The 12871-nt window shown below is 38.9% G+C and overlaps 1 protein-coding gene across 1 annotated transcript in view; it reads left to right on the plus strand.

Annotated features, from left to right (window-relative positions):
• Window positions 1-12871, plus strand: part of LOC306800763 (voltage-dependent L-type calcium channel subunit alpha-1C-like) — a gene marked incomplete at its 3' end in the record, with an annotated part of 212636 nt that overhangs the window by 30327 nt on the left and 169438 nt on the right. Inside the window, exon 3 of the mRNA XM_079303091.1 lies at window positions 794-899. Coding sequence (XP_079159217.1) covers window positions 794-899 — 106 coding nt within the window. The remainder of the gene's footprint in view (window positions 1-793; window positions 900-12871) is intronic.

Raw genomic sequence — 12871 nt, forward strand, 5'->3', positions numbered from 1 at the left:
AAATCTGATACAAGGCTGAAATGCCTCTGAAGTGTTTCTCTGTCAGAAGGGACTCTCAGCTTCCTGCTGTCCTTAATATACTCTGCAGGGATATTTGTGTTTCCCTCTGATGTCAGATGAAATGCAAATAAGAGGAAAAGAAATGCTCCCTCAAATTTTTTTTAAGCAGAAAAAAAATATATCCATGGCAGTGTGCAGTGTAAGCACATTTTGGACGAAGACTTTTTTCACCTTAACAAAATTAATCCTTTTTAAAATGCCTCCTAACTATGTATGTATTGCTTGATCCCTCAGATTTAGCTCCAAGATATGAGAGAGAGAAACTGAGAATAGGTCAAAAAACCAGCAGCAACAAAAGAAGAGAAAAACCCTGAAGTGTTCATTAAAATTATCTGAGAATTTTTAAATGCCAATGAAAACAACCATGAAAAAGTAATCCTAAAAAGAACAAGGACAACCATTATAGTACAGGTTTCTCTTATTAAAACTAGTGCAGCCACAATCAAAGGAAAATTGGGAAAATGCAATCTAAATAAGTACAAGAAGAAAAAAAAACTTTTAAGAAATCTGTGTTTACTCTGGCACGCGACTGGCCTACACTGCTTTTGACATATTAGGAAGATTTTTGGCTGGGAGCTCCTAAAAGCACTTAAAAAAGGCATATGTTTCTTTTCAGGATATAAGGGGTTTGGAATGCTTTCTTTAAACAGGATTCTTATAAATCCTTTTTTATTTATTTCTTTTTGTTTTTGTGAACTCGTTTTGGAACAATTTCCTTAACTCCATTCCTCAGACCATTTGAAATAATTATTTTACTGACTATTTTTGCCAATTGTGTGGCCTTAGCTATCTATATCCCCTTTCCAGAAGATGATTCCAATGCCACCAATTCCAATCTGGTAAGTCCTCAATGGTGTTTCTTCTTGTTATTTTGAAAGTTCTTTTGAAAAGTGATTGTGGAGACTTGTGATGGTAGAGAATGTAAATATATCCAGCAAAAATTAGAAAATTACAAGGATTGCTTTTGAGTGCTGTGTCTTGTCAAGTAATTTTACAGCCTGTTTCAGTGGAGCTGGTTTTAGGGAAGGATATTCCAGAAAGTTGCACAGGTGCTGTATGTGATGATTAACAAATTCCAGCATGCTGTAAAAGTGCTTGGTCAATTTTAACCTGCAGGTATTTGTGGGAGATGGTTTTTGGTCAGGGATTATCCTGGTGGTTTTTGTCTTACTGTGTGCCTTTGTCAAGTTGGTACTGTCCTCTCAAGTGATTCATAACTAATCAATGCTTGCATTGTGTGTGAATTTGGCTGAACAATATTTGTGGGGTTGGGTTTTTGTTTGGTTTTTAAAAAATTTTGGTTTTTTTTAAGTCCCTCTTGTTGGGTGAGAACATAGCTTTTCTCCTGTCACCACTGATGCCAGTGTTGGTACTTGAGGATTGAGCTGTGTATATAAAGGTAGAGTGTTTTCTTTTGGCTTAGAATGAAGACATAGCAAAGAATTCTGTTCAGTAAAGGCAAAACACAAACCAGCTCTGGAACTCAGTTCACTGAATTAACAGAAAATGTTTTTTTCCCCTGTCAAATATGTGAATAAATCTCCTACTTGTCGGGTTAAATCAGGATGAAAACTTACTCCCAGAGTTGAGAAGCAGGGATGCTATTTCCTGAATAAAATTTATTGAGACTGAACAAGTTTTAGAGCAACAGTGGAGGAAAACAAAATCCATATTTCTAAAGTAGCAACGACTGGGATGGCTGACAGACTTGGTAATTAAAAAGATTCATGCTGCTCTTGAAAGTCACTCATCTGATTAAATCTCTTGAAGTTTTAGAGAACACATTGTAAACTTCTGGAATTGTTGAAACAATACTTCTGTGCTTAAAAAAAAAGTAGCAAAAAACTTGTACTGCGGTGCATGTGCACTGTAACTCCTTAAAAAGGAATAAAGAGAGAAGCAGGAGGTGGTAAGTGATTGTTAACAATTTTCTGTACCTACAGTACACATGAGCTGGTCTTGTGTCTCTTGGGTTGTTCTTTATTAGTGTGACTTAGTGTTTAACAATGATGAATTGTGGTGTGTGTATATTTTGAACACTTCAGAAGGACACCTCTCAAAAGTTACTGTTTTATTAATGAAAAACAGATTCAGTTATTTTCCTGGTGAGGAAAGCAGGTATGTTCATTGCAAGTTCTGACTTGCAGGGTTCAGAGAGGAAAATGAAGCAGATTTGAAGGTGAGAGGACTCACAGCTTGTTTAGAGTTTAATTGGGTTGTGGGTATTTGCCTCAATTCAGTGAGGAGACTGTCTAAAACCAGGCTGGAAATAGGTTTGTAATTGAATGAGATGTATTGAAACTCTTCTAATAACAAGAAATATGTGCACATTGTGACTTGGATTTCCATTCTGCATCTGTTTTCCAAGACATCTTTTGCATCTTTTAGCATGTCTATAAAAACACTTGTGTTATTTGTTGTTAGAGTTTAAAAAAACCTAGCAAATCAAGAGTTATAATTTCAGGAAAGTTTGCAAGTTTTGCAGCCTTGAGGATGAAGAGGAATTGTTAATTTACCTAAATAGCTGTTTCACAGAAGTAAGGGAAAAAGAACGTTAAATAAATAATCTGCTTGCTTCCACTTCGTGTCCTAATGGAAAAAATAATTAAAACTGGAAACAGGATACTTAGTGTGGACTCTAAGTTATAGATCAGACCCTGGAGCTCTGACTGCTCAATAGCCTGTGATTTCCTGTTAGTCTCTTTGCTGTTGCTGGGTTTTGTGTGTTTTGTTGCTATTTTCTCTCAGTTTGCACACTTACTCCTTGGCATTTATACATTGCTGTTGAGGAACTCATTATCTGAATATACAGCATGTGCTGCATTCTATGAGTAAAGTCCTGAGCAAAAGGGAGGGGGCAAGGGAAAATAGGTGAGATAAGGGTGGGAAAATGTGTTAGTTGTGTTTGGGAATGGAATGAAAGGATAGGTGAGTTGAAGAAAAGTTATTCCATCAGGTAGGAGCTCTACAGGAGTGGGACCTTACTGTCCAAGAGCCAAATTGTACATGGAAAAGACTGGAAAGAAGCTGGGGTTAATATGTTCCTATAAAAGCTCATGTATATAATATTTTATTTTTTTCTACCTGTGAGCATCTATTTGACAGAGTTATTTTGTTGTTTTTGGGAGTTACAAAGGCTGTAAGGACACAGGTGAGGAGTTTTTGAGTGCATGTGGGTCATGCATAGACGTGTGTACTATGCAGAAAGGTGATTGAATGCATACAGAATTTTTCTAGCAGATCCCTCCATTAATTTTCATGTTGTAATTTAGCTGTTTTAGGGTTAAAGCTACCACAGAAATTTCCACATCCCTGGTTTACCAAGACATATCTAACTTCTTGAGATACAAGAAGGTACCTGCAGAAAGCACAATTGGCAGGAACTGTTTCACAAGCTCTGCAAATGCCATAACACTTTGCCAATAAACTGCCAGATTGGTATTTGGCTCTGAATATTCCTTCTCCAGAGTTTCATCATAACTTTTCAAATATTTTTTTCCTTGGTGACTGAGGTTAAAATCCAGTCTATTGCCTTCAAGCTAGTGGAGTGCTGAGGGAAGAGAAAGGAATCCTGGATTATGTGAGTGCCTTCTTTACTCCTCCCTGTAAAAGTAGGAAAATGTGCCTTTGACAAATAATTGCTGTGTATGAATTTCACATGTCCCTGGTGTCATAGAGCACATGCAGTGCTGTGTGCCCTCCCTGCGTACCTGAACAAAATCAGAATCTCTTCCATGTCTCCATTTGCCTTTAGCTGCAAGATCTGATATAATTCCTCTGTGATGAACACTGATAGTACATACAGAAGAATCCAGCAAATAACTTCTTCTCTTTTGCATTAGGAATTGTGAATAGCTGTTGTGTATTGCCAAGTTTAGGTTTAACACAACATAGATATTCTCCCTGTTTCTCTGCAATTGATCTTCCTATAACAATATTCCTGTACATCTTTGGGCTTTTTTATCAAGTCTAGGGATGATACCTTGGACAGTGAAGCCCTTTCAGTTTTGAAATGAACATTTATCCTAACCCCCAAATTTCCTATTTTTATGCTCACTGCAGTGCCTTTGTCACTGACTTTAAGAAATATGCCAGAATAGTATAATGTACTCATGAAAAATGCTTGAAATAGGCTTCAGCAGTTTTTATGTTAGTTTTGCAGTGTTACTGCAAAAGCAACTGGATAACTATTGTTACTGGAAAGCTATTGAACTTGGACAAATGGAGAGCAGTTGGATTAGGTACACTTTTTAAATATTAATCAACTTGCTGAGACTTAATTTAAATTTACAAATAAAGTAAGCTCGTGTATAACCCTGCATGAAGAACAGTTGTGTGTTAATGCAATCAGAAAAATTGGAGCTGCTTTGAGGGGAATTAACGTCAGCCTGCATCAGAGGCTGTGGCTGATGCAGAGGCTTTCTCCTTGTTATCCCTGCAATTATGCATTAGGACAGAGATAACATACATTTAGGAATAAAACTATAGACTGCCTGAGATAGGAAGCTGAGAGGAAAATGCTTCTGTCACTTTACTGGCAGCTGCAAATGGCACAAGCCTGGTCAGTGTCACAGCATGGTGATAATATAATGAGGTTGAGACCAAGGTTTACAACACCTTCCAAGGAAGGCAACTCTGTTGGTTGTTTATGCTTTGGATAAAGAGCAGGGAGATCTTATTCTTGTTTTGTTTCCTTCCTTGTCCTTCTTACAGGAAGGAAATCCTGTTCTATACTAGTGAAATGTAAAGCAAGATCTCTTGTGTTTATATGTGACCTTATGGGATGTCACCTTCAGACTAATTTGACTAAACTTCAAATAGGACCCTATAAAAAGAGACATGGGATTTCTGCTTGCTTGTCAGTCCTTGTGCTGCCAGTGTTTGTGTTTCCCTACGGACAGGGGGCTTGCCTTTCAGGAAATGTGGCTGCTTTATTTCCTGGTCTTTGTGGGAATATCCTGTAAACCAGAAGATCTCTATACCAAAGAAAGAGAAAGCTGTTTCCATTTATTTCTGGCATTTTTAGGAGACTGACACAATAGGCATGGGTATGACTATCTACTACATTGCTAAATATTGGCATAACAAACTTCTAGAATTCTCTGATACAAAAATTCATGAAGTTACCACATGGAACAGGTTCAATTTTTCTTGTGTGACATTAAAAAGTGTTAGGGGGCAAAGTGGGGGTGAGGAAGAGAAAGGATGGCTTTTCTGGGTGAGGAAGAACACTGCACAAAAAGCTTTTGGTTGTGTTGTATCCCTGCTCTCACCCTCCTGTGTGCCAGTTCCCAGCTGGTGAGTGAGCAGAAGGATGAGAGATGACAACATCAGGACAGAGGGACAGAGTGCACACTGAGCTAATAACCTGTGGGTTTGGTACCTTTGGTACTGCTGCAGCTGGGGGAGCTCACAGAGTCAGGGTGTTGGAGGGATGAGGGACAGAAGCTGGAAAAGCAATGCTGAGACAGCTGGAAAAGGGATTGGAGTCAGAATGCGAAGAAAGGAAGTTGTGCCAAAAATTCCTGGAGGGCTTCTTCCAGAAAGATTGTGAATCACTGTGTGAGTCTGAGGAAAACTTCCTCAGAGGAATTGAGGAATTAGGGTTTTTGAGAAATTGAGGAATACAATGGATGTTAGGCTCAGTTTCCCAGAGTTCTTATCTCAGCGTCCCTAGCTGTAGAGAATAACAGGATGGAAGAATAAGCTTTGGGTTTGAGAGGGAGGCATTCAGCTTGTGTGCTGCTCCTGGTGTTGGCAAGCTGTATGGCCTTGGATAAACTGTCATCTCAATTTTTCCATCACACTAGTGCAGGAAATGCTGTAGAAAAGACTGTAAGGGAAGAAGAAAATCCCTAGCCATCAATCCCAAGATAGTAGTCACTAAATAAAAGAAATGTAACATAATGTAATGTCTTCCCAATGATGTCTGAACACTGGCAGTAGACATGGATACTCCTATGCACTTGCAGTAGGACTCCAAGTTGTACAAAATGGAAAGAATAAGCTGTTGCACTAACCCAACTCCATGGAAAGAGTAACTTGAAATGTGTAGGTTGTAAGTTTCTGTGTAAGTGATTTTGAAATTTTAGCTGTATGTTTTGGTTCTGATTGATAGCAAGTTTATTGGTTGAGTCCAAGCATTAAACCATTTATGCCATTTTTGTAGACAGCTCTGATTACTGTTTTCTCTATCTTTATGTGTAGGCTTTCTAAATGTTAACAACTGTGTTAAGTGTGAGTGTTAGCTGAGTTTGTTTTTCCAGGTGATAATTATTCTTGTTTATCAAACCTCAGGTTCAGTGTAGGATTTCTGTGTGTTTCATTTGGACTTTTTATCTGTTTAGAAAAGCTAGAAAAAGTGAAAGCAGGCAAAAAAAAAGAGTATTTAAAAAGTGATATTTTCACTGTATTCTAATTCCTGCCATCACAAAAGTAACACTTACAAAAGCAGTGGAAATTTTCGAAGTGGTGGGTCATTTTTGCATTGTCCTTTTTGATACTAATATCCTTATCCTTCTCTAAGTCTTTGGAATGTTAGGCTTCTGTTCATGAGCTCTTCAGAGTCTTTTAATGACATTAGGAAGGAAATATAACCATCTAGAAGGTCTAGAAATTCAAGTGAGCATATTACATGTCACCTTTAGGTTCCTTTATGTATAGTTTCTCTTATACTTCATTATTGAGTTTTAAGTCAGGCAAGCTTCCCATTGACTTAACTGAAGTTTGACTGTCACCAAAAACCATCTACTAATTCAGTGCATGCCATTGACAAACAATTGCTGGAACATTGGGCATTGCTGACGTGTACAAAATCATTGACTCTAAAGGCAATGCTCCATGTGCTTGGCCTAGCTAGAAAAAAACCCCAAGAACTTTCCATAGCTCCCTTAGAAATAAAATAATGAATGTGCCACTTGCCAAGAGACAGAATTGCCAAAAGGGTGGAATGTTTTGTGTGTTTGTCAGTTTTGACTGGGTATTCCTCTAGAGGACAATTCCTATTTTCTCCTATGCTTTCTAATTCCTGAAACATGAATATGTCATAGCAGCTTTTCAGTCCTCCTGGCTGAATGACAGCCTCAAAGCAAGATGAGACCATTCTTGGATTTAGCTTTATAAAATGCTGGACAATGCATAATTGATGCTGTCAATAACCTCATGGAATGAAATTTCTGGCATTTATAAATCCCAGGAAGAACCTGTAGTCAGCCAAGATCCTTCTTAATAATATGATGTTGGGAGACCACTGGTTAGGGAAAGACTTCCAGAGAACAGCAGGAAATATTCAATAACGTCTTTGCAGTGTGTGTTGCATTTCTGGTGGATGCTGGAAGTTTGGCTCAGCAGGTTATCTCCTCAGAAAATTGTTTCACCTAAGCCTAGGCAAGGGACCATCTTTGGACACAAGTGTTTCCTGGCCTTTTGCTCCAGCCTTAGCAGCTTGTGATCATCTCTGGGACACCAAGGAATGCATATTTGGCTCAGTGGAGACACTTTAGTGGTGCATAGCTGTAAAATTTGATAGAGACACGATATAAATTAATGTCCTGGTGGTTGTAGTGAGCTTATCAATACAGAGCTTGAGCAGCCAGAAGAGCACCTTTGAAATCCCTGTTACCTTCCAGGGATTGCTGCTGGAACCCTTCCTTTCCAGCCTCTCTAGCAGGGTGCCAGCTCCTTTAGCCCTGTGTGCTAAATTTGGCAATGGCACGTGTGAGATGCCCAGCTCCCACAGCAGCAGCTTTCCAGAATGGGAATGGGTTGTGTGTGCCTCCCTGGATAGCTGTGCTGGCAAGTGTGCAGCTGTTTTTTCAGGCTGCCCTGATAAACTTGCACTGGTGGAGAGCGTGGGGTTTTGGAATTTGTCATCTTCTGCTGGTTTGCCATTGTCTGTTGCTTGTAAAATTTATATTTAGGTAGCCTATATTAGGAACTGAAGCAAACATCTTTTGCATATGGTTATCTTCATCTGGTATGTTGAAATGTTTTTCTACTTAGCAATAAATGTGCTTAATCTTGTACTGTGACTTTCATCTGAAGCATGGTGAATGCTTTTTATGTGGATGTTTTAAAATGTTTCAGTTCTATTACATGCCCTCAAATATAAAATCTCACACAAAAGTGGAACTTGCACATGATTTTATTATTACCCATTGAAAACCACTTGCAGTGCTGTTATCCTTGTGTGGCCTTTTTGTCTGAGTCACTTTTAAACAAGAATCCCTATTTAGACAAGATTATGCAGGCAAACATGTGGTCACAAAAGATCTTTTTTTTAAAGATCTAGTTGTATAATTGTTTCACAATCTCAACTTGTATTTAAAAGCAAACAAACAGAAAGCTTCTCATTATGGTCATCAAAATAATGGCTGAATCTGTACAAAAGGCACATCAATGCCCTTCAGGAGCAGTTGGCTGAGATGAAGAATGTGAATTGAGATAACATCCAAGGGAATGCACAGCTTCTCTACCAGTGTTTGAATCATAACAATGACAAAGGAAGGTCCCAAACACACTCAGGGTTGGTGTCACTGTGGTGGCAGGTATTGGGGCACTTAATTGTTAAGGATGGTTTTGCTGTAGAACAAGGAAATTTGCTGCTTCTGCTCTTTAAAATCACTGCTGTCCTTGCAACAAATGGGATAAAATAAAGGAATTCCAGCTTCCTGCTTCTGTTAAATGCTTCAGGTGCCTCCTGAGTCCAGGAACTTAACTGGGCATTTGCTTGTGCAAATAATGAAGTTCAGCTATACAGTGGTACTGGAGTTTCATCTGGGATTTTCTGTGAAATCCAGTGCTGTGTGCCCAAGCAGGGAGAGTACCAGGTAATATCTGCCATCTACATGGAGATGTCTGGGCTGGATGTGCAGCTGTGGTTTGCAACTTCTGTTGCATTGATATGGACCAGAAAAAATCTGATAAATATAATTTCACCCAAACAACTTGTATGCTAATTGTTCTAAGTCATTGACAATGATATATTCCCTAATTCAACCTGAATCAAGTTTTAGCTGTGAATCAAGCCACTTGTTTTTTATGGTTGTTTTTATGTAATGTTTTCATTGTATCCTACTTCTCATTTGGCAATCATAGTTTTTTATCCATCTCAGGGGTGTGATGCTTTCCTCCTGACATAAATAAATTCTTGTTTATAGCAGTTCATATCCCAGCATTGCCCTTTACTTAGTCAAATTAAGTGTTTATGACATTTTACATGTTTTATATTTTATTACATCTTCAGCTTTTTTTAATATTGGATATATATATATTAATGTCCAGATCAACTTGATCTCCAATTTCATTGTCCCTAGAATACATGTAGCACTGCTGCTGTTTTATTTTCCTTTTGACACACCAGGCTGTTGCAAGCAAGTATTTGTCACCTCCCAGGGAAAAAAGGAAGAAGCATCTGAGTGTTTTATCCTTTCAGAGGCCATGAATATGATAATGTTTGAGTATTTTTGATGTTTTTTCTGCACTGAAATCTATGGAGGAAAAGAAAAAGTGAAGGAAGAAATCAATCAATGTGGAAATGTATTTGTAACTCAGAAGGTCTAATTCTGCTGAATTTTGAGCTTGCACTTAGCAGTCCTAGTAGAGAGGATATGGCAATATGAGGGACAGAGCAGTACAAAGAGCAGGGGCTGATCTAGGGAAAATGCAGTGTGGTGTTTGAGAGAAGTACAACAGATAAAACCTTGGAAATACTTCTGGTAAATAGCTCTTGAAGTAAAGTCAGTCCTGGCTGAGAGTTCCCTTTGGAGATGTTTAGCTTTGCTTTCACATTTCAATATGTATTGGAAAAGGAGACAGATCACAGCTTGTGTGACCATGGGTTTCCCTCAGTTCCCCTTGGTTTCTCAAGTTGTTTGAGTATATATGAGTATATAGCTAGAAATGTTGGGCTCTGATGTCAATTTAAGGAGTTTGCTTAAAACAGTTTTCTGTGGTTCATTTCCTCCTTCCATCTATCACCCAGACCTGAACCAGACACATCTGCCTGTTTGTGTGTCACTGCTGCTCTTTAATAACACACAAAGAGAAGCTTCACTGGATGCAAACAATTCTTCAATGAACAGTCATTTTCCAAGCAGAATTCTCATATTACTGGTTCTTTGGTACATCTTGGCTTTATTTTTGTTTTTTTAATGCATTCTACTCCCTTGCCTCAGGCAGAGCAGCAGCTGCATGTGCAGGAGGGGAGCCTCTCCCTCCTGTCTCACTGGGGTGGGCAGCAGGTTCTCTCAGCAGCCTGGGCAGGAGGGAAGGCTGTTTCTGCTTTTGGAAAGAGCAGGTGAGGCCTTGCACTGCTCTGCCTTGGCCAGTGTTTGAGCTTTGGTCAGGAGAGTGCTCAAACCCTGCTCTAATCAATGCCTCTGCAGAGCACTGTTAGTTCAGTGACAGCCACGCTGCTCTGGGTGCCTCTGGCTACAGGAACTGATGTGCCTTTACTGTTCCAGCCCAGAAGGCAAACTGGGCTCTGCAGAGCCTTTGACCTTTTGAAAGCATGAAAATCCATAGGGAGCTGAAAATTATTACTTTTTCATTGAGCTGCTTAAAATAAAGTGGCCTATGACCTCTCGAAAGTATGTCTGACCCTGTGGGACTAGGGAGAGACCAGATGAACTAGACCATACAGAACCCAGAGGTGAGCACAAATTCCAAGTTTTAGGCAAATTCCATAGATCAGACTGCATTTTAAAGTGGAAGGTCAAGATTTCAGGCTCCTAGTGTTGCTTTCTGCTGGTCATATCAACTCATGCTATATCTGCTTTATCAAGAAAATGGAAGATGTTTGTGCTGGTAAGAAGAACCTCACTTCTAATTGAAAGCTCTTAAAAGATGATATAACCTGAAAAAATAGAGAGCTTTTTCCTCCATACATTTTTCTACTGCTCTACAAATTTGCACTAAGAATGAAAATGTATTTCTTAACTCTGTGTAAATTCTGACAGATTCTGTTAAAAGGGCTGTAACTTTTTTCTATGTTATCACTATTTCCTGATGATGATAATTTGGTTCTTTCTACTGAAAATCCTCATTAGCAGCATGTTTGAAGGATGGCCATTGGAGGTAGATAAAATTTTTGATTTTGCTGTCACTAGCACAGCAAAGAAGTTATTGGGCAACTCTTATTAGCATGTTATCCAAAAAGCTGGTTGTGCCCAGTGCTTGTGTTCAGTTGACCTTGGATGTAATCTGGAAACCACTCTGAAAAACTGCTGCTCTCCAATGTGTAATAACAGTTTGATAAGCTTGACCTGCATTCCTTGATCCTAAGCTCACACTTGTGCTTTTGGCTGTGCTGAGACTGTTCAATAGCTCCCAATTCTCTGATAAATACACTTCAGCCTGCTCTGCATCAGCGAAATCAGGAACATGCAGGTTGATCTCAGTGGGTGAGTGAGTGTTGTTGGAACAGCTTGCAAACAAAATGTTTCCTCTGCTGTTTGGCTACTCCTGACATGTCTCTCCATCTTCTCTCCATGGTACCTGCTGGAGCCCTGCACTGCACACAAGTGATTATGTAGTTATTCTCTTCTGCTATCAGTAAATATGCTTTAATTGAACTACAGACCAAAGGGCTGATTGTGAGCTTTGAGCCTCTTCTATTATCTTGCTCTATTAAAACCTGTTGTTTTAGATCTCCTGGTCTGATTCACAAAAGTAAGGTCTGAAAGCTTGTAAGCAAATCCAGATCTTGCTTGCTGAGACACAGATAAGAACATGTTTTCCTACGTCATGCATAAGTGAGTAAAGGGGTGATGATTATAAAGCAAACACTGAGCAGAAAATGGCTCATAGAATAATGCACGGGAAAAGCACTTAGTAAAATTTTTAAAAAGCCCTCATACTATGCCTGGCCATCAAGGATTGAACAACAATTTGTTCAGACATTTAATGTAAGGACAAGAAATTGTTCCTGCTTCAGGATACTTGCCATTTTCTTTACAATAGTGAAATACTGTGTACAGCCCTAAATGTTTTGGAATCTAATCTCATCATGTCCGTCAGATGACCATGCTTGAAGTATTTATTGATGAGGCTGGATAAATCTGAGCTGAAGAGAACACCACTTGTCAGGGAGTGAGTAAAATCCTGGGCATGGTGCCAGACTCAGGGACAGTTTTGCCTTGATGGCACATAGTGATTTATACTTGTCTTTGCTTCCATTGCTGAGTGCTAGAACTGGGAGAAGAGAGGCAGGAGGAAAGCAAAACACTGTATTCTCACATGCATGTTATTTACTCAGAAATTAAAATCTGCTCATTGCCTCATGATTTATAGTAAAAAAAAAACAACAAACAACAAAACCCCCAAAAAAACCACCTAGCTTTGATTTAGATTAGAATCTGTAGTATTTTACATATATGATGGTTGTTGAGTCTTTCTCAACCTAAATAGTTTTTTTTGTTGTTGAAATACTCATGGTCCTGTGACAGCAAAAGTAGTTTGTTAAATCATCTTGCCCTGAACAGCTGATAAAACAGGCTTGAGTTCTTACTAAGTCTTTTCTTGCTACTTGGTGCTGTTTTGTTTCAGTGAGCAGAAGTTTATTCTCCAGTCTGCTTTTAGTGAATTGGAGAAGTCTATAAGCTTTATGTTGCTCATCTTCCATCTTTAAGCAGCCTTTTATGACTTTCAGTAAAACCTTTTGTTTCAATGACTTATTAAAATGAAGTTTTGCACTGGGGAGCTGAATGACTGACTTCAACAAGGAGCAGCAGTTCCCACCTATTTCCTGCAGCCTCACAGGAAAAGAGCATTCCTGGACAAAAGTTGAGTCAGGAATGACTCATTTTTCATA

The sequence above is a fragment of the Erithacus rubecula genome (assembly GCF_903797595.1).
Source record: "Erithacus rubecula genome assembly, chromosome: 4".
NCBI classification, from domain to species: domain Eukaryota; kingdom Metazoa; phylum Chordata; class Aves; order Passeriformes; family Muscicapidae; genus Erithacus; species Erithacus rubecula.